This window comes from Epinephelus lanceolatus, chromosome 9 (assembly GCF_041903045.1).
Source record: "Epinephelus lanceolatus isolate andai-2023 chromosome 9, ASM4190304v1, whole genome shotgun sequence".
Lineage (NCBI taxonomy): Eukaryota > Metazoa > Chordata > Actinopteri > Perciformes > Serranidae > Epinephelus > Epinephelus lanceolatus.
Genome location: NC_135742.1, coordinates 14,345,724 through 14,371,355, shown reverse-complemented (window position 1 = coordinate 14,371,355; position 25,632 = coordinate 14,345,724). Strand labels below are relative to the sequence as shown.

Below are 25,632 nucleotides of genomic sequence, written 5' to 3'. Positions count from 1 at the left end.
TTGCTCTGATTGCATCATTGACCTCGTTACATGTGAAAGTCATTTGGAGAATTCTGCTCGACAACACAGTTTATTGATGTCAGAAATGATTACATCAGACAGATTTTAATCAGCAGAGAACGCAGAAGAAAAAGTGACATTTGTGACATCCAAAATTATATCTCTGGTGACATTTCAGGCTCTGCTCTTCCAGGCTTGGTTCAGCCGCACTGTGTTCAGATGCAGGATGAGCTGAAGTTAACATCCACTGCGACTTCTGGATGTATTTGAACTGTATTTGAATCCAGCTGCAGTCATTTCACAGGACACCCGGTCCTGGGTAATTACAGGTGATGACTGAGATTTAGTTTAAAAGCTCCTGCTACCTCAGTGTCTCTCTCTCTTGCTCTCACATAAACGCTCACAAATTAAAGTGACTCCTGTCTCCTCCAAACTCCCCCTCCCCTCCCCAGTTATGGTGGTCTATAACAGTGCTTTCATCTCAGACCTGCAGAGAACAGAACAGCAGCCCATCACTGATCGACACAGGACTAAAGCTTGCTTTACAGAGCAGAGAGAGGAACACTGCTGGAGCAAACAGATACAGCACAGGTAAGAGATGCTTATACAGAAAAAAGCTTATTTACTTAGATGTTGTCATTTTTTGTGTTACATTTAAATGTTGTGAGAGAGACAGACACTGCAGAAACATTAGCTGACATACTACCATTTTAAATATGTTCCTCATGGACCATAAAATATTTTTGGCTCTGATTTGTGAAGATGGTACAGGAACCTACAGCCAATCACAGTCCAGACTGTGGGTCTGTGTGCAACATGTCAGCAGCACTGGAGGGCCAAGGGCCACCGGTGCTGGTCGACGCCTGGCTGGTCCCCACTTTCTTCGGCCTCATCATGCTGGTCGGCCTCGTCGGGAACTCGCTGGTCATCCATGTGGTCACCAAGCACCAGCAGATGAAGACTGTCACCAACTTTTACATAGGTAACGTTTCTGAAGTGCAGTAAGACCAGCTGTTTTTTGGTATCCTCTATGCTGGTGGCTACAACATAGAATCTCTGTGATGATGTTAGTGGTAACACGTCTATCTTTTGCCTAGGGAGTCTTTGGCCTGTGTAATGTGTAATCATACTGATGCCTATTAATATAGGCCTTTACATTGTTTATAAGTTGCTTACATTTCAGAACCACATACAACATCATAGTCAACTTGTTATTAATCTGTATATGACTAAACATCTGTGGTGAAGTTCTTAGCGGACACCCTACAGTGGGCCAGTTCCCAGTTAACCAGTTTTCAGTAGTTTTTTCAGCGTGTCCAGTGAAAGAAATATCGGAAGTAGGATTCCCCCACACAGGAGTTATAGAGCACATGCAGGAAATCTCAAATGAAATTGTTACTTTGCAAAGCCCAAAGGGAGAACAGATGAGAGGACTCTCTCTGCAGGACAGAATAAATCAGTTTAAAGCTGCCATGTGGGGTTTTCTTGTCAACGAGCAACAGTTATGTCTGCATCCAGTGTGAGCCACGAAAACACATTATTTGTATTTTTTAAATAAATGTGTTGAGTGCATTTTCTTCCTCATGACACATTTGCAAAACTGATTTTTAAATATTTTGAATCCCTAACTGTTTACATCCATGTTTACCTACAGCAGTCCTTCTCTTCCCTGCCTTTGCTGGCACATTGCAGCTTATCTTTGGCAGCTTACGGCCACATGTTGATAAAAGGAACAGTGTGACACCATCGGTAGGACTGTGTATCATGTCACCCACATGCATGTGTGTCCTTGACACAAACAAAATGAGGACAAAGGGTTCGGAGCAACAAATTACATGTATTATTATTACTGTTGTTTTTGTGTACATGTACTTTTTTGAGTATTTGTTAAATATCCAGTGTGTAGGATTTAAGGGCATCTATCGACAGGAATGGGATATGATATTAATAACTTTGTTTTCATTAGTGTATAATCACCTGCAAATAAGAGTTGTTGTGTTTTTGTTACCTGGCCCTTTTCCATGGTGTTTCTACAGTAGCTCAGAATGGACAAATCTGCAAGTACACACTAAACTTTAATGCACTTGGTGGCCTTTTAGCCTCGACGTGTTCTTAATTTAACAGTTCTGTCATGTAACATTACCATCATCACATACATCCCCTTTTAAAATATAATACAGTAATTCAATTCAATTCAATTCAACTGTATTTATAAAAGCCAATATCACAAATCACAGTTTGCCTCAGCGGGCTTTACAGCATACGACATCCCTCTGTCGTTTGGACCCTCACAGCGGATAAGGAAAAACTCCCTCCCCAAAAAACCATTAACGGGGAAAAAGATGGTAGAAACCTTAGGACTACTTGCAGTAGTTGGAGTATATTTTAATGAACCTACTTCTTACTGCAGATCTGAGTCAGTTTTTACGCATGGAGCTTAATATTGCATTAGGTAAAAAGTTGTATTAAGTTTTACACAACCTTTATCAATACTCATTAAAATCATCAACACTGCTGCTCTAGTTGCTCCTGTCCTCTTAAATAGTTTACTTTATTTCACCAGGTAATCCAATAATGTTGGTAAATGTCAGTAACAGTGGCTTGTAACTAGTATAAAAATAAAACTGCATTTAGGATTAAAACCTTTAAAATTATGAATGGATGGACCATGCTGAAAGTGTCAACACAGGTTAGTTGGGAAATTCTGAAAGGCAAAACCTCAGCATCTAAATGTGCTGTTGGTATTAATGCTGTCATTTATGGTGTTTTGGACACTTTGAATGCATCTCACCTCAACATGTCTTGAATTACATTTCTGTGTTGAGGAATCACTTCTTTGCTCTCTTCCAGTAAACCTGGCGACGACTGACATCTTGTTTCTGGTCTGCTGCGTGCCCTTCACTGCCACACTGTACCCACTGCCCAGCTGGATCTTTGGAGAGTTTATGTGCCGACTGGTGAACTACCTTCAACAAGTGAGATACACACATAAACACACAATTACACAGGTCCGAAACTGCTGGAGACCATGGTGCGAGTACTGTCATGGCATGGTGACTGAAACTCAATGATATAGTGCTGCAATAATAATTTAAAAATGCCCACAAGACGTAGTAGCATTAATGATATTATGTGCAGAATAGACAGTTTTATATGTACAGCTTCTCAAATAGTGCAAAAAAACCCCAATAACTTGAAAATGTACCAGAGAAGACAAAAGTGAAAATGAAAATGAAAAGTATGAGGTGTCAAACAGAGTCAAAGCTTCCTTGTCTTCTTCATGTTTCAGGTAACTGCTCAGGCAACATGTATCACTCTGTCAGCCATGAGTGTGGACCGCTGCTACGTGACCGTATATCCTCTGCAGTCACTGCGACACCGCACTCCACGCATGGCTCTGGCCGTCTCTGTGTCTATCTGGATAGGTATCACACACGCACAAGCTTCTGTTTACCTTTCAAACCCCCTCACTTTGATATTAGTTAGTCACTGCATTAAAGGTCCAGTGTGTAGGATTTAGGGGGACATATTAGCAGGAATGGAATATAATATAATAAGGATATTTTCTTTAGTGTATAATCTGCTGAAAATAAAAACTGTTGTGTTTTTGTTACCTTACAATGAGCTGTTTATATCTATACAGGGACCAAGTGTGTATCTATGGATTCTACAATGTTTCTACAGTATTCCAGAATGGACAAACCAAACACTGGCTTTAGACAGGGCCATTCGCGTTTTTGTGTTTTTTCGATGGCTTCTGTATTCATAAGCCCTTCTGCAATGAGAGCTTTAGAAAACACTGGCTTTTTTGGCCTTTGTTGCAGTTAAAATAGAAACTGTACAGAAAAAGAAAGACGTAAAGAACATATTGAAGCTTTGAATTTAGGTTTAGTCCTTGTCACTGTCCTGTTGATTGTCTGGCGTCATTTAATTCAAGTCTTGGCAACAGAATAGAGCATGGATGTAGCTTGTACATGCAAGCAGGAGCCACCATAGCTCAGTGTGATAGGCAGAGATACCTGCCAATCACAGAAACTTTCCTTTTTACTTATGCTTGTTTAAGTTTAATATCTCCTCAATGCATAGTTGCTCAAAGTGCGTCCCATGGGCCAATGGCGGTCCTCAGAATCACCTCGTGCAGGTCCTGAATGCATCATATTTTAATCATCCACAGCCCATTTCAGCACTCTCACAGTCAATAGCTTACATTTAATACACTACTCGGCTACTGTGTCAAACTGCGGCCACCATGACAAGCGTCTATCAGGTGAGGAAAAACGACTTGTAGTAGAAAGCTTGTGGTTGCTTGACAACTGGTGGCACCTTGTGAGTGTCGCAGGAATTAAAGTTCTGTCATCAATGCTAGTGCATAAAGTTATTAATTTTGGTGGACAACTCTGCAGTTTAATGTGGAAATGCGATAGAATGGTGTCACAGCCCTGCTCAAAAGCTATGACAACGGGAAACAAACAAGCTGGCTGACAAAAATGATAATTTATTTGCAAAAACACAAGTTTAATCAAACAATACAACGTGTATCATCAGAAATCAGTGATGAGGTGCATGTGTGGGTACTGGGTATGTGGCAGCGGGGGTGTGTGTGTGTGTGTGTGTGGGAAACAAAAGAGAAAAGCCAGAGCTGTCCGTAGGCCAACAGAGATCAAGACTGACGACTATTTATACTGGAGCACACACCGGGCCCAGGTGTGGCTCAGTCAGCCATAGACCCTCCTCTCAGCTCCTGCAACACAGCAGACAAGAACCAGCAAGAGAGCCATCTAGCGTATGGGAGGAGGGTCGTCACAACAGCCACCATGACAAAAACACAACAACATATGGCTGAGGACTAGGGCCGTATAAAGGGATAAAGGTTCATGGCAACAGCATAAGGAACAGTTTCAACGAGACCCAAGTCTTCATAAGTCTCGTGAAAAGTAGTGAAAGTGGTAACTCACAAAATTGCTAAGCATAGTATGCATGAGGGAAAGTGAAGAAGGGCTTGTGTGGGACTGCTTGGTGAAAGTGGATGATGTTGCGCGCCCTGAACCTGTGTGGCCTACAGTGATGCGCTTGCTCCCTGAATTACACTTTACAATTGGGGATTTTCCAGTTGCTGTCCACATGCTCTGTTTTTTGTTTTGTAGCCAGCATTTAGTGGCAATAAACTCATTATGAACATCATGCTCCGAGTCACACACTCATGTCCTCTGTCCTCTCCAGGCTCCTTACTTCTGTCGATCCCTGTAGCTGTGTACCAGCGCCTGGAGGCAGGATACTGGTTCGGCCCTCAGACGTACTGCAGCGAGGTCTTCCCCTCGGCCTGCCTCCAGAGAGCCTTCATCATCTACAGCTTCCTGGCCGTCTACCTGCTGCCCCTGCTCACTATCACCGCCTGTTACGCCTTCATGCTCAAGCGCATGGGGCAGTCCAGTGTGAATCCCATCGACAGCAGCTACCAGGTAAGAGGAATCATGGAGTTGCTGTTTTATCTTACTATTATTAAATCCACAGAGAACAGAATGTATTTAAAGCTCCTTAATTCCAGCTTCAGGCTCAAGCAGAGCGAGCAGCATCAGTGCGGGCGCGAGTCTCCAGGATGGTGGTAGTAATGGTGGCCCTGTTCCTCATCTGCTGGGGCCCCATCCAGGTCTGCATCCTCCTGCAAGCTTTTGGCTTCCGCAGTTACATTCTATACAAGGTGATTTACTCTCCATAGTGTTTGATGCTGTAGCTAGGTAGCATCTGTGCACTGATAGTGTATGACAGGACTGTGGTGACAGCTCTCGCTTCAAAAACTCTGACTCCGATGATCGATCCCTTTCATCTAAGTCCGCTTCATCTTTTTCAGCTGAAGATTTGGGGTCACTGCATGTCTTACTCCAACTCCTCCGTCAACCCTTTCGTTTACGCCTTCATGGGCAACAACTTCAGGAAGGCCTTCAAGCACGCCTTCCCCGCCGTGTTTCTGTGGCGCACGAGGGGGAGAGTCAGGGTGGGAAACATGAACGCAGAGGACGCGAGAGAGATGGATCGTCAGGCACCCAAAGGAGAAGCAGAGATGCACTTTCTTTCATCTGGGTCCTAAAGGCCACGCTGGGCATTCGGACACTGTGCGCTCATTGTTTATTTATGGTTTGTTCTGGAGATGAGAGCAGCAGTGTGCATGTGCATGTACACACACACACACACACATACATACACACCAATCTGGCACAATGCAGGCTCAAAATAGAAAGTAAGAACACCAGTAAGTGACACACTGTGAGAGCACTCTCTGTCATGTGACTTCTTTAAAAGTACAAACCAATCAGGAGCCTCTCGTGACCCTCACAAGCCTCTGAACCACAACTGTCTTAGTCATACTTTTCTCATTTAGCTGAACTCATGCAATCAGTTTACAGGATGTCAGCAGTGCCTGAACTGGACCAGAAAAGTGCCAGTACCCTAACTCAAAAGTATGACATGATCATCGTTTGTGTATTAGACATGATGCAGTCACATCAAATGAGGAGACTAAAAAACGTATTTAAATCAATTTTTCTATCTTTTGGTAAATCAGCATCACCCTTGTTCTGTTAACGATTTCAAAGCTCAACGTATCGTCACCTGTTTCTTGTATCAGGTCATGTTCCTTAAATCAATTTAACATCTGTAGCAGCAGCATCCTGTGTGGACAGACGGCTTGTAAAAAGAGGAATAGCATGCATACACGACCCCTTTTTACTGTTTCATGCAATTTCTTTCTGAATTCAGTTGTGTATGCTCAGGTTGTGTTTGTCTGTCTGCTTGTGCATGTTGAGAGAAACATGCACAACAGCTGGATACAGTTCCTTTTCCTCTAAATCCCTAAAACATGCTTTGTGTCTGAGAGTCTGCACGCTTATACAGGTCATTTGTCCTTGACCATTTGGCAAAAACAAAATGATCCTCACACATCACACCTATTTTAGCTTCCAGTCTCTTTTAGACTCCATTTTAAAGTGCCTTTAAGCACATACAAGTCCAAACAGGCCCCTCTGGTCTACAAGTCTGGGTCTTCTAACTGTTCCAGAGTCCAGATTAAAGACAAAGGGTGATGGAGCCTTTTCAGGTCTTGCTCCATGTCTTTGGAACAACCTCCCACCGAGCATCACATCAGCTGACTCTGTTCACATCTTTAAATCTCGTCTGAAAACTTACAGAATGGCCTTTCCTGACAGTTGATAGACTTATTGTGAGTGTGGGAGTGTGTGTATTTGCAGCCATGTGTACATGTCTGCATGCACACAGGTATATGTGTGTTTAAGTGTATACGTTGGTGTAGGTATATGTATATGCTTATTTTTTATTCGTATCACTTTTGTTTTGTATTTTCTTCACCTTGGAAAGATTATTATCACTTGTACATGATGGTAATGTGTGCAATAGGATGCAGTGTTTCACTTGTACACTAGAATATATATGAACTTTTTCAAAAAAAAAAAAAATGAAAAAAATGAAATTATGTCAATAGTGTGGTTTCACTTATTGTAGTTTTGTTTAGTTCCCTCAAACACATGGTATTTTCCTGCTCCTCTCAGAGCCTCTGTGATTACCCAGAGATCCCTTCTCTCCCCCGAACCTAAAGACACAACCTGTATCTTCACAGCAGCACTGATTTTGAAATGTCCAAATTCCTGCATTACTTGTAGGAGGGATCTTGTTTTCATTTCAACAATGGGAGACTGTAAACAACATGCACATATTTTTAAAATAGTTTTTCTTGGGGGTTGCAGTTTATTAAACACTCTTTCATGACACCACATTTACTGTGATCTTAACGCTTTATAATGATGTTTGGTAACAGTTAAACCTCTGTCTGTCTGACTCGTGCGTGTCTGGCGCGCGCTCACATTTTTGTGGCGTGACATTGGAGCCAATCAGTCCACATCTAAATCGAAATCCACCAATGACAGCCGTCTACCGGACACACATGTGACACCAGCCAATAGAAAGCCTGGCGAGGAATTTGGGTGCTTGTGCTGCCTTCAGGTGATGCCGAAAAAAAAAAAGATTTCCACAGAGTGCACATGCAGGAATAAATCACAACGCCACAGCCCCGGCACTAGCCTTGATTATCACCTGGATAGAACAGGATTAAAGGACAGGTTCACAGTGTTTGTTGAAACAGCAGTCAGGTGCCAACATGAACAATGAAACAGGTTTTTCCTGCTGTAATAATTACTCATGATTATGCTGGTAATTAACCCTTTATTGGACAAAATCCACAGGTCTCATTTTAGACAAGAGTGTAATCCAAAGTTTATCTGAAGCAATTAAAGGGCTTGAACACTGTGAATTAGATAAATCATGGAGGTATATTTCAAAATTATTGTGATTTTCCATTGCAGCTCAACATTGTAGACTCATATACTCTAAATTTGCTGATGAACTTTGGAATAGCTTGATTTTGTCCCCCATCACTGTCACTGGAAAGTGATCTTTTAATGGTCAGTATGAACATTAGGGATGACTGCAGCTAGAAAAAAAGAATACTGTTTCTATTTAGGCTCTCTATGGTCACCTGACTACTATCATAAGTCAGATTTATCAGCCTGACAGCAGTTTAAGCCTTGTGACTCCCCAACAGGTTAGTGCAGATGTTCTGACCTGTGTAGCATGTGGTTTATTTGGCCTCTTTTGTGACCTATTGGTGTCTGTCTTTTAGCCATTGTTTGATAGAGGCCCAAACTCTAACATACTTGGCCAATAAATCTGATGATCCTGTCTATAGCAGGGATGCTCACGTTGCTTTGCCTGGGGTCCATTTTTGCAAAATGACAGGTGACCAGGGGCAGTTACAAAAGCCCCACACACACTGCAAATTTGCAAAGCCTAAAATGGTGAAGGAATGACCTGCCCTTCTCTCCCTATGTCTGGCTAGTATTTGTTGTTTTCACTGGTTGGATTGGTTAGGTTTAGGTAGTAGTAGTGGGAGTGATTAAGGTTAGAGTAAGCCGGTCATAGGCAGAGTAAGGCGGGCTATTCCTTCGCCATCCTAAGGGCCGTTTTATAGTCAACGCAAAGGCATGCAGATGCAAACACATTGGGACGCATCAAGACACACTGGCCGCCATGATGCGTACTTGCATCTCAAAATGTGTTGTCCGTTTTTTTGATACGCGACGCAGCGACGTGTGTAATACCATGCGTTCCCAGCGGGGGTGATAATGCAAGCGACGTACTTGAAATTAACCACTTTTTTATTCACAGGAGAAGCAGGTATGAAATATGGCGGGCGAGGAGGAAAAACTTTGCGAACTCGTATGGGCACACCCCCATTTATATGACAGTTCTAGTGCCCTGCACTCTAGTGAAATAGCAGTACTAGCTAGCTACAGCAGTACTAGATAGCCGTAATGTACTGGTGACTCTGCTACCCCCTATTGCACGAGCGATGTATTGCATTTCAAGTGTCGCCCGCATCACTTGCATCCAAGGTGTTGACTATGAAAGGAAGTGCGCTGCTCGCATCGCTTGCGTTGCTTGCTTGCGTTGCATGCGTTGCATGCGTCGACTATGAAACAGCCCTAAGATTTGCAAATTCGCTCACAGGCCAGGTGTACTGGGATGCCTCTAGGATTTGAGGACATTTGGGACTTAGCCTGAATTCATGGCTAACTTCTGTCTGGGGTCCAAGGGATCCTCTCCTGGAACTTTTTTGGTTAACAAGTTCTATTTTTTATGCTTTTTATGCACCCTGGCACCTTACTTTACATTAACAGTATGAAAAAATTCTCAATAGGACTCCTCTTTTTTTATTGTGAATTAGAAAATTGGTGGGGGGCCACCCAGCACCCTGTGGCGGGCCAGATTTGGCCCAGGGGCCGCTTGTTGCGTATCACTGGTCTGTAGTGTGTTGTTACTGTAGCTCCTCTAATCTGTCATTGCTGATGTGTTTTTAATAACAAACAATGAAACATATAAATTAGGCTTAAGATTTGTTTCAGTTCTGTTTGTTTTCTTATTTACATTTCTGTAAAAAAAAAAAAAAAAAATACTCCTATGTCACAGTATCTCAGAATATGTGCACCATGTCTAACTTATCTATGATTAAAGTTTTTTTTCTTGTAATGTAGTAAGTTTATTTATTTGCACATACATGTATAAAAAAATACCGGAGAAAAATTAAAAGTGAAAATATTGAGCAGGAGAGGTTAGAAACCAAAAATGACTTGTGAAGTCCATCTTGTGAGCCGACAACACGAGTTTACGAGGCGCACTTGAACGCAACATTTCACACTCGCCAGATAATTGGCATCCACGCCGCAGAGCACAGGAGGAGAGCAGAAGCACGGCCGCGTCTGAGAGGAGACAACCATCCACACCGCCGTATCAAACATCCAGGAAATCTCTCTGACACCATGGAGCAGAAACAAACCATCAACTTTGGAGCCGGACCTGCTAAACTGCCCCAATCCGTGAGTCCAGACCCTCAGATCTGCATCACTTTGCTTGTGTAACGATAATAATGCGAGAACAAGCTGTAACAGACGAGCTGACTGTGTTATTTAATGCAACATTTAACACTCTGCATTTACATACTGACTGTAAATCTGTCGGCAGTGTTGAGCCCTGCTGATGTCAGAGACGCGCAGGCAGTTATGTGACATAATGATTGTGGCTGCTGTCGCTTTGCCGCTTGTTTGTTTCCGCTCCGGCTGAAAACTGAGTGTTGAGTTGCATCAGCCTCATTCATTCATGTGGAAACCTGCTCCTTTGTGCCGCCCTGGCAGCAGCAGACCAAACCTCTAGATGGCACAAAAACATCCTAACGTGTCAGAGAAATAAATCAAAGCACTTATCAAACATGTTTTAGGGGAAAACAAACATTTACACAGTCTCAGTGTGTATTTGAGTTTGGTAGGCTTCTACTAAACTCAGCTATATTCGGGTCTGTGAAGTCACGTATGTTTGGTCCTTTCCATTAAGCATAGTTTCTGAGGTTATGAACTGCTGAGACTCTTTGGTAATCAAAGTACCATTGAAAACAACACCAATAACAACAGATCACCGAAACAAACAAAAATTTAGAAAAATGTACAGCAATGCACAATGGACATCTCAAATCTTTTAACACACCAAATAACAATCTGAATTGCCTTTATTTGGATAAAGCATTAAACACTAATTTACAGTGATATTAAAATGTCCCCGATGGCCCATACTGTGCCAGACTGTCAGACCTAATGTGTCATTACACCACTTTGGTTACTGACAAAGACCAAACACTTCATCTCCTTTAGTTTGCCTCTTAGTTTTGGACTTGACTTGACTTTTATCTAATGTAACTTTACAGATCATCATCATGTCTGATACAGTTTTAAAGAGACAGTTCACCCCCAAATCAAAAATACTCATTTTTCTTCTTACCTGTTGCTGTTTATCAGTCTAGATAGTTTTGGTGTATATTGCAGAGAGTTGGAGATATCAGCTGTAGAGATGTTTGCCTTCTCTTAAATATAATGGACCTAGATTGCACTTGGCTTGTGGTGCTCAAAGACACAGGGCCGTCGCAACCGGACAGGCAAACTAGGCAATTGCCTGGGGCCCCGAGCTGGAAGGGGGCCCCCAGAGACGGCTGACATTGGTCCATATCAATGACAATATGATGGAACCCCTATAGACACTGCAACAACGACAACATGTTGGAATCCCCCCTAATGGGCCCCCTACTAGCTGCTGCTTGCGAGTGGCTAAATAGGGTGACCAGACGTCCCGCACTGTGCGGGACTGCACAGCATTTCTGTCTCTTTTCATGCATCATGCAAATTGAGACCATGTCCTGCATGATTGGTTGCCGCTCGCGCTAGCATTGTTGGAGTACCATAGTACTACGGTACCTCACGGTACCACTACTGTGGGATAAGTTCAAAGTCCAATCGCAAGAGGGTGAGTGTAGCGCATGGACACTCACCCTCTTGCGCAAGCAAAACAAATCATTCTGCACGCTATGCAAGTACAGATTTCAACCAGCAGCAGAAACGAAAGGCGAATCCTGCCAGTTGTGGGTTGAACGGGGGTCACAGACGCCGTATCCCTGTCAAATACGCCGCAAGATAAGGCTTACTGGCGACGGGGAAGTCTGGCTCCAGGTCCAATAATTTCCTCTTTGTTGATTTCATGGCTGCCCAGAAATACCTGAACAGCCGAGCCGTGGCAGCACACAGGTGTGATGTGTCAGAGGAGAAACGAGCCGTTCACATTTCTCTCTTTGTGGCAGGTAACGGTCCACAAACCTCAGCGCACTTTAGGGACTGTTCTTTACTTATGAAGGGACTGTTCTTTACTTGTCAGGGGAGGAGAGTGGCTGGTTGATTTTTATTTTATTTATTTATTTTATTTTGATCCCCCCTATGTTAATCACTTATTGATGCTGTTTTTGAGGTGCCTCTTGCCTAGGGCCCCCAGAGTGTCTTGAAACAGCCCTGCAAAGACATTAGCAACAGCAATGTCTCTTTGCAGAAATCATGACCTGGTTACTCAAGATAATCCACAGACCTTGTTGTGAGCTGTTTTAAGTAGAAACTATTTTCTCTCCACCGAGCTACACCCACCAACTATCACTGCAAAGAAGGAAGCGTGCATGCATACTCATGGACAAGAGGCCTGTGCTCGTAAAGTTGCAGATGTAAGCATTAATGGTGTCCTCCTCGGCTGAGCTGTAATGTTAGCTAGCTCAGTGGTGCTAGGTGAGCCATGTCTGCCTCCTTCTGCATGGTGATACGGTTGGTGGGTGTAGTTCGGTAGCAAGAAAATAGTTCCTACATGAAACTGTGCACCAGTCCAGTCCACTCCATTTTATTTATATAGCACATTTCAAAAACACGAAGTTACCAAAGTGCTGCACAAAAATACACATAAGCATATACAGAAATATACAGAAATCCACATAAGAATATACATAAGAATAAGAATATACAGAATATCCACATGGGACTATACAGAAATACACATACGAAATATACAGATCATAGATACAGAAGCGATACAGACTGTACAGCAAGCTCAAGGGATAAAAAGACACCGAGACAGGTTGGTCTACTCGTCAACCAGAATCAAATGCAAAGGAAAACAAGTGGGTCTTGAGGCGGGACTTAAAAGATTCTACAGTGGGGCCATTTTGACATGGGCAGGCAGGTCATTCCATAGCCTAGGGGCAACTACCGAGAAGGCTTGGTCACCTCTCGTTTTCAAGCGGCTTTTTGGGACCACAAACCGCAGCTGATCGGCCGACCTCAGTGGGTACATGGATTATCTTCAGTTACCAGGTCATGATTTCTGGAAAGAGACATTCAGTACGTTTACATGGACAGTGGTTTATTCCGTTTGTCATTCTGAATGAAAGAATTTTGTGTGCATGTATACACTCATTCCTTTTTAAGTTCATTCTGGTCTTTCTGCGCATGCTCGTTCCCTTGCCCTTCTGGTGCGTTGACGTATATATCGCACATAGCAATGGGCAGCATAGCAATGGGCTGAGATAGAGCAGTCGGACTCGTTGCACTCACCGGTTGCCATTCACCACAGCACGCTCTTTTACCTCCCTTCTCCTCCTCAACAGATGAAGCATTAGAAGAACAAGGTTGTTGTCGTACTGCTGCTTCAAGAATATGAGCAAAACACGGCCGAAAAAGGCACTAAGAACGGCATCGTCAAGCATCTTGTTATCCAGAGCGAGGACTACAGTGTTTTCTTCCGATAAACGTAAACGCGTAACATCCACCCCGCCCCCTATCCAATCAGAAACCTTCCCTGCCCCAAACCTTGCACAGTCCCAAATAAAGGCGATTAAACTGATCTCCTGTGTAAACCCTCATTCGGAATGAATATTTCCCATGTAAACTACCTGGAAAAACTTTAATTCCGAATGATTTAATTCAGATTTATTTCATTCTGAAAGAGAAGCCATCATGTAACCGTAGCCATTGCTGTTTATTTTTTAATGTATTTTTTTAGCTCTTTGAGCACCACAAGCCGAGTGCCATCTAGTTCCATTATATTAGAGAGAGGGCACACATCTCTACAGCTGATATCTCCAACACTTGGCAGCTCACACCAGAGCAATCTAGACTGATAAACAACACTACAAGTAAAAGGGAAAATATGTAGAATTGATTTTAGGGTGAACTGCCTCTTTAAGTTGTGGAGAAATACTTTTAAGCTGTGCTTTATATTGCAGGTGCTGCTACAAGCACAGAAGGAGCTCCTCAGCTACAGCGGCCTTGGTATTAGCGTTCTTGGTGAGTAGAACTACTGATGAGTTAAAGTTTTTAAGTTATAATGAGACGAAACTACTTTATTCCAGACATGATCAGTACGTATACATGTTACGAAAGTTCTTAACGCATTAACTCAAGTATATCATTAGTAATAATCATTCCTTCTTTTCATGAATACTGGACATTAAGAGATCCCTTCATAATGTGCTTTTAATGGAAGTGATCAGGGACAACATCCACACAGTCCTTGCTGTGTGCAACATTGTTGATCCAAAGTTTATCTGCAGCTAATATGAGGCTTCAGCTGTCTGAATTTACCAAATCAAATAGGTATGCCCCAACATTTTTTGTTTCCTGTTCAACCACAGAGGAGGAATGCTTCATAAAAAGACAGTGACCTTGGAAGATATTTACTTCACATATTTCTGACACCCTGTAAAACTGTGTCAGATTCATGATAACTTCATTGATCTAATCAAGGCAGCACATCAACACTGTTATCAGCCATCACAACTGAACGCTGCTTCCTCACTGGAATCTGTCCTACAGATGTGCGTCAGCGTTAAATGTGTTAATCAGATATAACTGAAATGTGCTGAAAGGTGAGTAAATGCCAGTGATGGTGAGATTAAATTCAAATGTTTGTGATTCTGTTCAAACCAGAGATGAGTCACCGATCAGGAGACTTCGGCAAAATCCTCAACAAGACGGAGGGTCTCCTGCGAGAGTTGTTGTAAGTGCTGCTTTTGTTGTTTCACATGACTACAACTGTTTTGTCCTCCTGCTTCACTCCACTGTCCTTCCAAACAAGGGTGTCAAATATTTTCTCACAATATACATGTCATGGAAACAGATGGCCCCATTCTACGCAGGACTTCTGGGGCGACGTCTTTTTATTTGATCGTCACCATATAGCAGGGACAAAAAAACCTGCACACCCAGACATACAGAAGAATGTCGAGTGAATTATGATTTATAGACAAGTAGAATGATGGAGATGATACTATTGCCACATCAATTATCATCTGCACATTCCCTTTCATCTTCCTCCAAGTCCTGGCCCTTTTTGCTGACATTGTTTATGTCTCAGACTGCTGATGAGTGCCAGAATGGTTCAAGGGGGGGTTGGCTTGTGTTTGCTTGTGAAGGAGGTGTGTTTCACCACAGTTATTAACCCATTTGTGCCCAAATTTTTCTCAATGTTTTTATGCATATAATTATGTTAACTGAGTCCCATATGAACATGTTCTAAAGTTATTTCCTCCGTTTCGTGCTCTCTGTTCTAGAAAATCTCATTTGAATGTTCGGCAACTATAGTTGCCGGTGGGCACATACCTTGTATCTACCCCTCTAATGGTGAAAAGTGAATTAGAGCACAAAAAACAACATGTAATTCAGCTGTCTTTATTGAGAAAGACTTTTATTATTTAAAACAAGTATGAGAACAATTTAATTAATAAATTTTGTCATCAAAAAACTTGGAAACGCCAAAATTCGAATGAAAATCCCCTGATTCGCACAAACTGAAATACACTCGCTATAGCCGGGTTTTGGTTGATAAGAAAAAAATGTTGATTCACAAAACGGGGGATGGAAACAGTTATGTTTGAATTAAGTCTGACGTAGCGCAGTTTCACCCCAACTGCTTCCGGTGATTCTGGTTCACTCACAAGGCAAAAACATTGCAGAAAACAACAACACAAGACTTGTGTAGACGGAGGACAAAATAAGAACACTTCTAGCCTTAATAAGGCGGTAATGCATTTACAAGCTGGTTGCCAACCACCAGAAAACGTAGAAGAAGAACAATGCGAGACTTGTTTTGTTTTCGGTTCTGCGGAAAACTCGTGTGAGTTCGTAGTTTTCACCAAAGTCCGTACATTTAATGGAAACACACAGGATTCGTATTTCTTTTAATGCGCATTTCCCAATGATTCGAATCACTTTTGGATGGAAACATAGCTACTCAGGTTCTTGTCCATCATCAATGATGGGTAGTTGCATGTCACCATCAGACACAAAGCAGTCTCCTTTGAGCAGCCTAGATGGTAGGCGTTTGGGATCACAGGTCACATCATCATCATCAGAAAAATCGCTGTCACAGTCTGTTTCGCGGGCATTATTCTCAGACTCTGGCACAACTGAAATGCTTGTGATTTTTGCAGAGGGATCATCTGCATCAAGGATGTCCAAAACCTCTGCCAAAGTATACCTCTCTAATCTTCCTGGTTTATCTCTGTGGAAAACACGAAAGAGTTTGTTCCCATAGCCACTGGGGGCCACCATTTTGTGAAATTAACGCAATTTGAAATGGATATTTTTTACCAAACAATTCCAATTCTGTATCCCTGTTCATGTACAATAGTGTTAAAGATGTTCTCCCTGTATTTGACATCATTCAGTCCTTCTAATCTACTACACAGTGCAACACAGTCAGTGCTAACATTGGCAGCTAGCTAGTTAGTTAGCTAGGTAGTTAGCTAGCGCTAGCTACCAAACACTAGTAATGTTGGTTACCAAATGTTAAAGCTAACACTATCAAAAACTGTATTGTTACCAAATATTAGCCCTTTGTAATGTCGGTAATGTTAGCTAACATTATTATCTACTGATAAGGTATGTGCCCACCGGCAACAATAGTTGCCGCTTGGACAAATGATTGCATACAGAAAAAACTATACATCCAGTGCAATATTCCTGTTGTTTGGATGATTCTAGAGACTTTCATGATTAAGTAGATATATATATATATGTCAACAAAAAAAATATTATTATAATATGAAAATCACCATTACTTGTGGGGGTTTGTGGTCGCCATGCCCTCAGTAAGATGGGTCAGGAACCCAACAACGCCATGTGACAGGAAGTATGTGGAAACTTAATTTTTTTTCTTAATATGATTTTCTAAGGTGTCTACTCACATATCATTGATATACAAAACATGTATAGTATTTACAAATGTATTTATAAGTGGAAAATGACAAGCATACACTTTGGCAACTATTGTTGCCGGTGGGCTTAAATGGGCTAACGTCAGATTCATCAGGAGGAGTTGAAACATGCTCCAGTCTTTGCAAACTTTCAAGAAGTTTGTCACTTTACAAACCATGTGTTTGGCCAACAACAATGACATTTGAAAATTAAAATGTTAAAAAATGGATGTGAATTGTTTTCATGTGGCCTCATTTTTGGTCAAAGCCTCAGGAAGCCACTGGAGAGGGGCTAAAGAGCCGCATGTGGCTCCAGAGCTGCAGGTTGCCAACCCCTGGTTTATTCTAACAGTTATTTTACCATTTACATTGACACACCATAAAGATAAACTATAGCGAAACGAAGATGCAGCTGTTTTAATTGTGACATTTCATCCACACCAGTGTGTCAGATACGGATATACTGTGTCTGTTGAAGGTAGGATCAGCGTAACGTCTCTACACTGTTTTAACACAGAAACCTTTGCCCTCACAGAAACATCCCAGACAACTACAAGGTGATGTTCCTGCAGGGCGGTGGGACTGGACAGTTCAGCGCTGTCCCCCTCAACCTGATTGGTCTTAAAGAGGACAGGTGCGCAGATTACCTGGTGACCGGCACGTGGTCGGCAAAAGCAGCACAAGAGGCGGCGAAATACGGCAAAGTCAACATTGTCCACCCAAAGCTGGACAGTTACACCAGTAAGTGTGTGTGCATGTTGTGTTAATGCAGAGGCAGACTAATAATAATTTTCTTTTGCCACAACTGCCACAAACAAAAACTTTTAAGTAGCAAGCATGTACCAGTGACAAGGTTTAGTCCCAAAGTGGAGGTTTAGCAAGTTCCTAATTTCTTCTTTCGTTTTTTAAATAAAATTTTAATCACCACATCAAAAAATAGTTTCAGCTCTTATGAGTTGGTTATTGACGGTCCTGCTATATGAGGACAGTCCCTGTGCAGAACCTGGCCATGTGCCCAGGCTGTTAGGTAATAAACAATAGAGCAGATGACCAATAAAAGACTCTGGTATGCGAGCAGCCTTTTCCACATGGTTGTGTCTGATTTGGGGTTTTCAGTGGGGTTCTTGTTTATTCTAATGTCTGGAGGCAGTTTTACAGTGTTTTTGGAATTAAATGTAAATTACTTTCATTAACAATATGGATTAAAAGAAACATGATACAAAATCAAAATATATTGAGCCTTCTGTGCTCTGAATGGCTTGTTTCTTCAGTCTTTTCAACCTGCATTTTTGTCTGAACATGTGGCTCTTCAGACAGAAAGTCATGAGGCACATCTGGTGTTTGCTAGGGGTGGTTGCAGTCAGTCCACTAGTCCATTAAATGTTGCTATCCCTCGCTACTTGTCACCAGAAATACTAGTTGGTTAAACTTAGTTTGGAGGAAAACTGGAGCAGGTTGGATCTGGATGTGAGACTCAGCAGCGGCTCTGATCGTCATCAGCTGCCTCGCTCTTTCTTTTCACTCACAAAGCCAAGAACAAACACACACATGCGCTCTCAGACTCAATGGATGGAACCATTGAGCTGTCAGCAGACGTTCAACGTGGAAAGTAGGTCTGAGCCTTACACACACTCGCACTGGCTCAATGTCTTCTCTCCAGGCTGAAAGAGACGTGCTTTTGGGCACATGGAAGATCCTGAGAAGCCTCAACATGTGTGTGTGTCGATTTGCGTGCATACTCATGCATGAGAGACTTAACCTGTGAGTGTGTGTTTTTAAAATGGAGATGAGTCAGGAAGTTAAATACACTGTAAATCTTATTTCTTAGCTTGTATTTATTGACTTGTTGTCATGTTTTTTAGGATAATGCACGGTGCAAAGCGCCACACATCTCAGTGGCATTTGAAATAGAATTTTGTTATCGAAATATGTGTTTAACGATTTCAAATGGCTCTTAAAATATACACAATACTTTTTTGATTGTGCTCACTTTGACTGTTTTCTGAGTGATCTCTTACGTTTAGACTAGTCGACTAGTCTAAGTTTAAACTTCATGTAAGCATCAGGGAAATTATTTGTTAGAACATTGACACTCTTTGTGTCACTCTGGCCACTGGAGACAAAATACCTCCAAAAGAAGGCTTTACAAATCACCAAAGAAACCGGTTTAACTATGTAGCTCTTGTTTAACAATGTTCTGTCTTTGCTCCCTTCAGAAATCCCCGACCCCAGCAGCTGGACCCTGAACCCCTCAGCCTCCTACGTGTACTACTGCTGCAACGAGACGGTCCACGGCGTGGAGTACAACTTCACACCTGAAACAAACGGGGTGGTCCTCGTCAGCGACATGTCCTCCAACTTCCTGTCTCGACCTGTGGATGTATCGAAGGTGAAGACAAGAATGATACTGAATAAAATGTTTAACCCCTTTTGCTTTTGTGCTCCTTGTCCCCCAGATTTCCATATTATTCATATCACATGTCAGGAAAACATTTATTATCCCTAAGTGATAAGGGAGTAGCACCCATATTTGACTTAGATACAAATTAAGCAGTTTTTGTGCCACAAGTCAATGGCATGGATTAATAAAGTCATATTTCTTGCATTCTGTAGTTCGGGCTGATTTATGCCGGAGCTCAGAAGAACGTGGGCTGTGCCGGGGTTACTGTGGTCATCGTGCGAGAGGACTTGATAGGCCACGCGCTCAAAGAGTGTCCCATTGTCCTGGACTACAAGGTGCAGGCTGAAAATAACTCACTTTACAACACGCCGCCGTGTTTCAGGTACAGACTCACCTCTGCTTTTGTCCTTAGAACCTTCCATGTTTCCTACAGATTGAGAATTATCTGTATAGTCTGTATGTCAGCTGAGAAAAATGCATTTGTAAAATGTACATGTGTCACATTTTTAGAAAAACCAAGCTGAACTTTTTACTCATTTCTGTGTCTCCTGGAATTACTGGCTGCTTTTTTCACCACACAAGTTTAAAGGCATATTTCAGCATTACGGGAAATGTGCTCATTTGTTTTCTTGCAGAGAGTTGGATGAGAACATTGATACCACTCTCATGTTTGTCTTGTAAATATGAAGCTACAACCAGCAGCTGGTTAGCTTAGCTTAGCATAACGACTGGAAACAGCTACTGGCTCAGTCCAAAGCTAAAAAATCAGCGGCACATCTAAAGCTCACTAATTAACTCATCATATGTCAGTGATGTTGTTTTTTTCGGGTTTGTGTGCCAAACTGTTTCTGGGCTGTGACTTGTTACTTCCTGGGGTCTCCAGTGGTTGCCTGGCAACTTCAGAGAGGACAAGATTTCAGAGCAGCACCCTGTAAAACCACAACTTGTTTTTATATTTTGATTTTTGGATGGAGGAAACAAATGAGATAGCATTTCAAACAGTGAGAGTACCTTTGGACAGACCCAGGCTAGCTGTTTCCAGGCTTTACTGTATGCTAAGCTAAGCTAAGCTAACCGGCTGCTGCTTTATATGTAACATACACACATGATTCAATTTTCTCATCTAACTCTCTGCAAGAAAGCAAATAAGTGTATTTTCCAAAACATTGAACAATTCCTTTCACGGATATTAAAAAACAGTTCACAATTATGTAAAACATCATTCATTATTTAATTTTGTGGGTTCAGTATCTACATCATGGGTCTGGTTCTGGAGTGGATCAAGAACAACGGCGGCAGCGCTGCCATGGAGAGGCTCAACAAGCAGAAGTCCTCCATGATCTATGACATCATCAACGGCTCTAATGGCTTCTATGAGTGAGTATCACAATACTTCAAAGTGCTGACATTGTCTTGGTGTTTTTGCTGTGTATTTTGGCCCCTGGCAAGTTGCCTTCAAAATAAGAGCTCTCTCTCGTAACATAATCAGGGCTCAATGCTAAATATCAAAAGTGGTTGTGAGGCTGGAACCAGTTCGAAATTGAAAATATGTTTGCCTATGTTTGAGTAATTAAGACACTATGCAGTTATACAAACTATATGACCTTTGTGTGTCACTTAATGAGGTGTATTATATAAATGCTTTACAGTATCACTTTCCATCCAGCTCAAAGACGCTGCGATGCTTCACCTCCCTGTTTATTTTTAGTTCAGGTTCATCTGGTTCTTTGTTTGTGAAATCAATTTGCACATTGATTTGTGATTGTTATCACACCACACCCAAACAACTTCATCTCCTCCACCAGCGTCTCTAAAATAGATGCCTGTGCACACTTGAATAAACTTACCAACACAAGAGTTGTTACATGTGACATAGTCTGGTTCTGTTACTTAAATTTTTAAATATCACTCATGCAACAATTTTAAAAAATGTTTTTATTGTGGGTTGCATGTTTTGTTGTTTGCTGTGCTGGGCCACTGATGGCAACCAAAGGCCGAGAACTGGGCCACGATTTCTCAATGGTTGCCAATGGTAACCTGGCAACCATTACTGTTGAGCCCTGATAACTAAAGGGAAAATAAAACAACCCTAAGAAAATACCTTCAAGAGTCACAACATGTGAATTTAACTTAATTTTAATGTAATACAAAATGCATATCCAGATATTGTATAAAACATAAATACTGTATAAAAATGTAAAAGAACTAAAATGCATGTATGTTGAAATTAGATAAGGACGCTCCCTTTATTTTTTAATTTACGTCATGTGCAGTTTAGTTGAGCAGAGAGCTGCATTAAGCATGGGAGCACATCGTTTTTGTACCATGTAACTGAGTGTATTTTAAGTTTTAAGATAGATTATATCTAGATTATAGCTAGATTAATTATGTGCCTACAGCTCATTAGTGGCTTTTTTGATATTCAGAGGGAATGTCACTACAACTTATGTAATGCATACACATGGAATACAAACTCATTATAAGTGTACCACTTTTTTAGTTTGGCTACTTGACCAAACTTGAGGTCATTTAGTATACAATGAATGGAAGCTACTTTTCTCTCTGTGATTAATAATAAGAATAAGATTGAGAATAATTTTATTCATCCCCAAGGGGAAATTCAATTATCTGTCAGCTCATCTATTACATGTCAAAGAATTATAAAGCCTGATGGCTGTTGGTATATAGGATCTTCTGTATCTCTCTGTCCTGCATCGAAGAGAGAGGAGCCGTCCACCACAGTTTTTTTTGGTCCATCAAGGTGTTGTGGAGTGGATGATCTGGGTTGTTCATGATGGCCTCGAACATCTTCAGTGTCTGTGAGTGTCTGTGTTTAGGGAGCAGTCCAACTTATTATCCAGTTGTACACCTAGATACTTAAAGCGTACGTAGCCTTGATTCAGTATATAATGCATCTCTATGTTTTATTACAAATGCAAAGTCACTTTCTCATCACTGCATAGTGGGCTGGACATCACTGACCACTCGCAGACAACAGCACTGGTTTATTTTTTTATCTATAAAGCAATATTGGTCAAACTTCCGACCTACCTCTGCTCCGCCCTGTGTGTCAGCCCTGGTAGTTACCAGCTATGCTCTCACTGGTGGTTGCTTTTGAATGTACCCTGGGGTTAAACAGATCTGGGGCAAACCACATTCTCCTACTCTGCACCATGGGCATGGAACAATCTCCAAAAAGATCTAACATGAGAAACACTTATATCCATTTATGAATTTAAGGGCATCAGAAAGAATGTGGTGACAGAGATGTGTGCTTGTTTTTTGTTTTTTATATTACATGTTGTATTCGTTGCTTTTTAAATGTGCTCTGAATGGCGCTACCTCGGCCAGGTCTCTTTTGTAAAAGAGATTTTCAATCTCATGGGACTTCCTAGTTAAATAAAGGTTAAATAAATAAATAAATGTAACTAATGAAGTGAAAATTTAAACTTCTAACTACTTACCACTGTGTCCACCTGTCTAGGTGTCCCGTAGATGTGAATTGTCGCAGCCGTATGAACGTACCTTTTCGTGTGGGGAAGAAAGAAGGAGACGAAGCCTTGGAAAAAGAATTTCTGGCTGGTGCGGTCGAACGTGGAATGATATCTCTGAAAGGACACAGGTTAGTCAGACACATGCCTCCTGTCATTGCATTAATACTGGCTTTATTGCTAGATTTTGTAGGTTACTGAAGACATTACTGATGTCTTTTTTTCATATGTAAGGTTAGATGAAGTTCGACATAAGTTAGATGTTAACTTTACCTTTCTGTGTGTAGACCTCAGACAAGACGTTCTGTCTCCCCCTGCAGGTCAGTTGGAGGAATTCGTGCCTCTCTGTACAACGCTGTAACACTGGAGGACACTGAGACCCTGGCCACCTATATGAAAGAGTTCCTGAAAGAGCACCAATAAAACAGGCCAGTCTCTCAGTCAGCTGATCTCACACAGTGGCATTTTACTACTCCAGTACTTAAAATAAAACTCTGGTACTTCTAGCTGAGGTCCATGGTGGATCCTGAAGGTGCACCATTAGGCACAGATTTTGTAAAACCTGGTCATTGTTCCTAATCAGCTTTAACCACTACTGCTGCCAGTAATGTCTTAAAATACATGTGTGTTTCTTAGAATTACTATTTTAATTAATTTGTTGACTAACAGTGCTTTAATGTACATACTGTAGGTAAGTCTTGTTACTTGTTGAAAATATATTTACATTCCAGTAAAGTAAGTTTCGCAGCATATTTTTTTTGTCTTGAGTGCCTTTTACTATAAATCACATTATAAACTACATCATTTAAAACCATTTAAAACCAATATCAGTCGGCATCATGTTTCCATGAAAGTATTTTATGTGGATTTTGAAGTATTGCGTTAAAAAAGCTGCATGGAAGCGGCAAAATTCGATAAAACTTCCTGAACTGCACAAAAAAGTTTTCACATTTGCCCTGAGGTAGTTTTTACAGCAGTAGAAAAAGAGTTTAAACAATAAACGGGATATAGAAATGCTTTCGCCAAGTAATTTCTGATGTAGCAGACATTTAACTCACATTCATTCATAACTTTTTGTATTGGCCCAGTTGAATTTTGTAATAATGTGTGGTTATCACAAAGTCTCACAGCACACCATTTAAGAACCACTGGCCTATACTGCCATTTTCTGACGAAACTACTCATCTCGTAGCCTTGTTTATTCGCTTTATTCTGTAGTTTTTATTTTCATTTTGTTTCTTATTTTGTTTTATAATTCAGTTTAGTTTCAGTTAGTTTTCAGAGAAAGGCTGCTTGATTCAGTTTAGTTTTTATTATTTAAAAATGTTTACTCAGTGTCAGTATTAGTTTTGATGGGGGTATTTGTCTAAGAAGTTCAGAATAGGTATTACAATAAACAACGCACTTTTTAATTGAGTCACTTGCCTTCTTCACTCGTGCCACACTACATATGTTTTGGGGAAAGCTTGCCAACAATCCGCTGAGTGGCTCTACACTCAAGGGGACAGGTTGGATGTTTTGAGGTAGGGTTGTGTGAGGTACTTATCCGCGGTCAGTGTATTGCACAGAGTGGATGGCGGTCGGCTTTCCAAGTGTGGATATGCAGGCAGGAATACCGCCACAGAGCCTCAGCAGTGTGCTCACAGTCATGTAGACATCCCGTGTGCATCAGTGCTTCATCATGCTTGTTGTTCTAACAGATGTGAACAAATTGACAAACGCTAAAACTTAGATATTTTATTTCAGTCACTTTTGTAAGTGCACAATATTGTTTCCAATACTTTACTTTTTTCCTAAAGTCTACTTTTTATTTTCATTTCAGTTAACTAAAATGTTCAGCTCTAGTGAACTATAATAACCTTGCTCCAAACCTGTTGCTGGAAACGCGTCTGATTTGCATTTCTTTTTTGCAACATTTCAAAAGTGCTTAAATTTCTCTTGACAGCTGAATTGAAACACAACTAATGAGCGATAATTTCTCATTCTGATAGCAGAGGAGCAGTGTTACACAACCAAATTGAGCTATGTGATGCCGGCCTGGTTCTGATTTAATGAGGGATTTTATTAAGGATATTCGGATTTCAGATACTGTTAGAAAATTGACTCAGTGCTGTATAAGTTCAGCCTCACTGATTTTGATTTGCTGAATTGGTTACATGGGTAATATCCTCCTGAGACCTGAACTTTTGTTTGGTATGCATTTTTAATTTCTCCTAGCTATTTGGGATCAGTAGGACTGATATAAAAGTATAAAAAAGGAAACCTTGTCAACGATAACTAAGTCCCGACTCCCAACATCTTCAAACAAGTACTTCCTAATTAACAGCATCTTAGCTTGTTACTGTTGCTAACATTGGTCAAATTTGTTGCCATATCAAACTGCAAACATTATTAACTGAGCGGGTTTTTAGATATCAATGTCTGCCTCCACCCCAATATAGTGGAGGTGAATGGAAATGTGAAGAGCTTACTGATAATATTATAAATCAATAAGTCTAGTTTTGTTGTGGTGTGGGTGGAAAAAAGTTGTGTTCCTAGTAACTCTAATTTGCATATCGACCCTGCCTGAA

At 41.3% G+C, this 25,632-nt stretch overlaps 2 protein-coding genes across 2 annotated transcripts; both read left to right on the top strand.

Moving 5' to 3' along the window:
• Nucleotides 1-762: 762 nt before the first annotated feature.
• On the top strand, nt 763-6,217 carry kiss1rb (KISS1 receptor b). Its single transcript, XM_033620148.2, has 6 exons — nt 763-982; nt 2,851-2,975; nt 3,290-3,425; nt 5,221-5,459; nt 5,546-5,698; nt 5,849-6,217. Exons 1-6 carry the CDS (start codon nt 763-765, stop codon nt 6,083-6,085), a joined length of 1,110 nt encoding a protein of 369 aa, XP_033476039.2. The 3' UTR covers nt 6,086-6,217.
• A 4,043-nt stretch (nt 6,218-10,260) lies between these two features.
• psat1 (phosphoserine aminotransferase 1) lies at nt 10,261-23,812 on the top strand. Its single transcript, XM_033619001.2, has 9 exons — nt 10,261-10,439; nt 14,201-14,261; nt 14,904-14,973; nt 17,706-17,911; nt 19,387-19,559; nt 19,784-19,953; nt 20,820-20,948; nt 23,056-23,193; nt 23,383-23,812. Exons 1-9 carry the CDS (start codon nt 10,383-10,385, stop codon nt 23,483-23,485), a joined length of 1,107 nt encoding a protein of 368 aa, XP_033474892.1. The 5' UTR covers nt 10,261-10,382; the 3' UTR covers nt 23,486-23,812.
• The last annotated feature ends 1,820 nt before the right edge of the window (nt 23,813-25,632 follow it).

Excerpts from the sequence above, each read along its gene's own strand:
- kiss1rb (XM_033620148.2), top strand. The coding sequence starts at position 763 with ATGGTACAGGAACCTACAGCCAATCACAGTCCAGACTGTGGGTCTGTG. Across the intron at positions 5,460-5,545 it reads CCATCGACAGCAGCTACCAG|CTTCAGGCTCAAGCAGAGCG; the intron begins GTAAGAGGAATC and ends CCTTAATTCCAG. Across the intron at positions 5,699-5,848 it reads GCAGTTACATTCTATACAAG|CTGAAGATTTGGGGTCACTG; the intron begins GTGATTTACTCT and ends CATCTTTTTCAG.
- psat1 (XM_033619001.2), top strand. The coding sequence starts at position 10,383 with ATGGAGCAGAAACAAACCATCAACTTTGGAGCCGGACCTGCTAAACTG. Across the intron at positions 17,912-19,386 it reads AAAGCTGGACAGTTACACCA|AAATCCCCGACCCCAGCAGC; the intron begins GTAAGTGTGTGT and ends TGCTCCCTTCAG. Across the intron at positions 20,949-23,055 it reads GGCTCTAATGGCTTCTATGA|GTGTCCCGTAGATGTGAATT; the intron begins GTGAGTATCACA and ends CCACCTGTCTAG.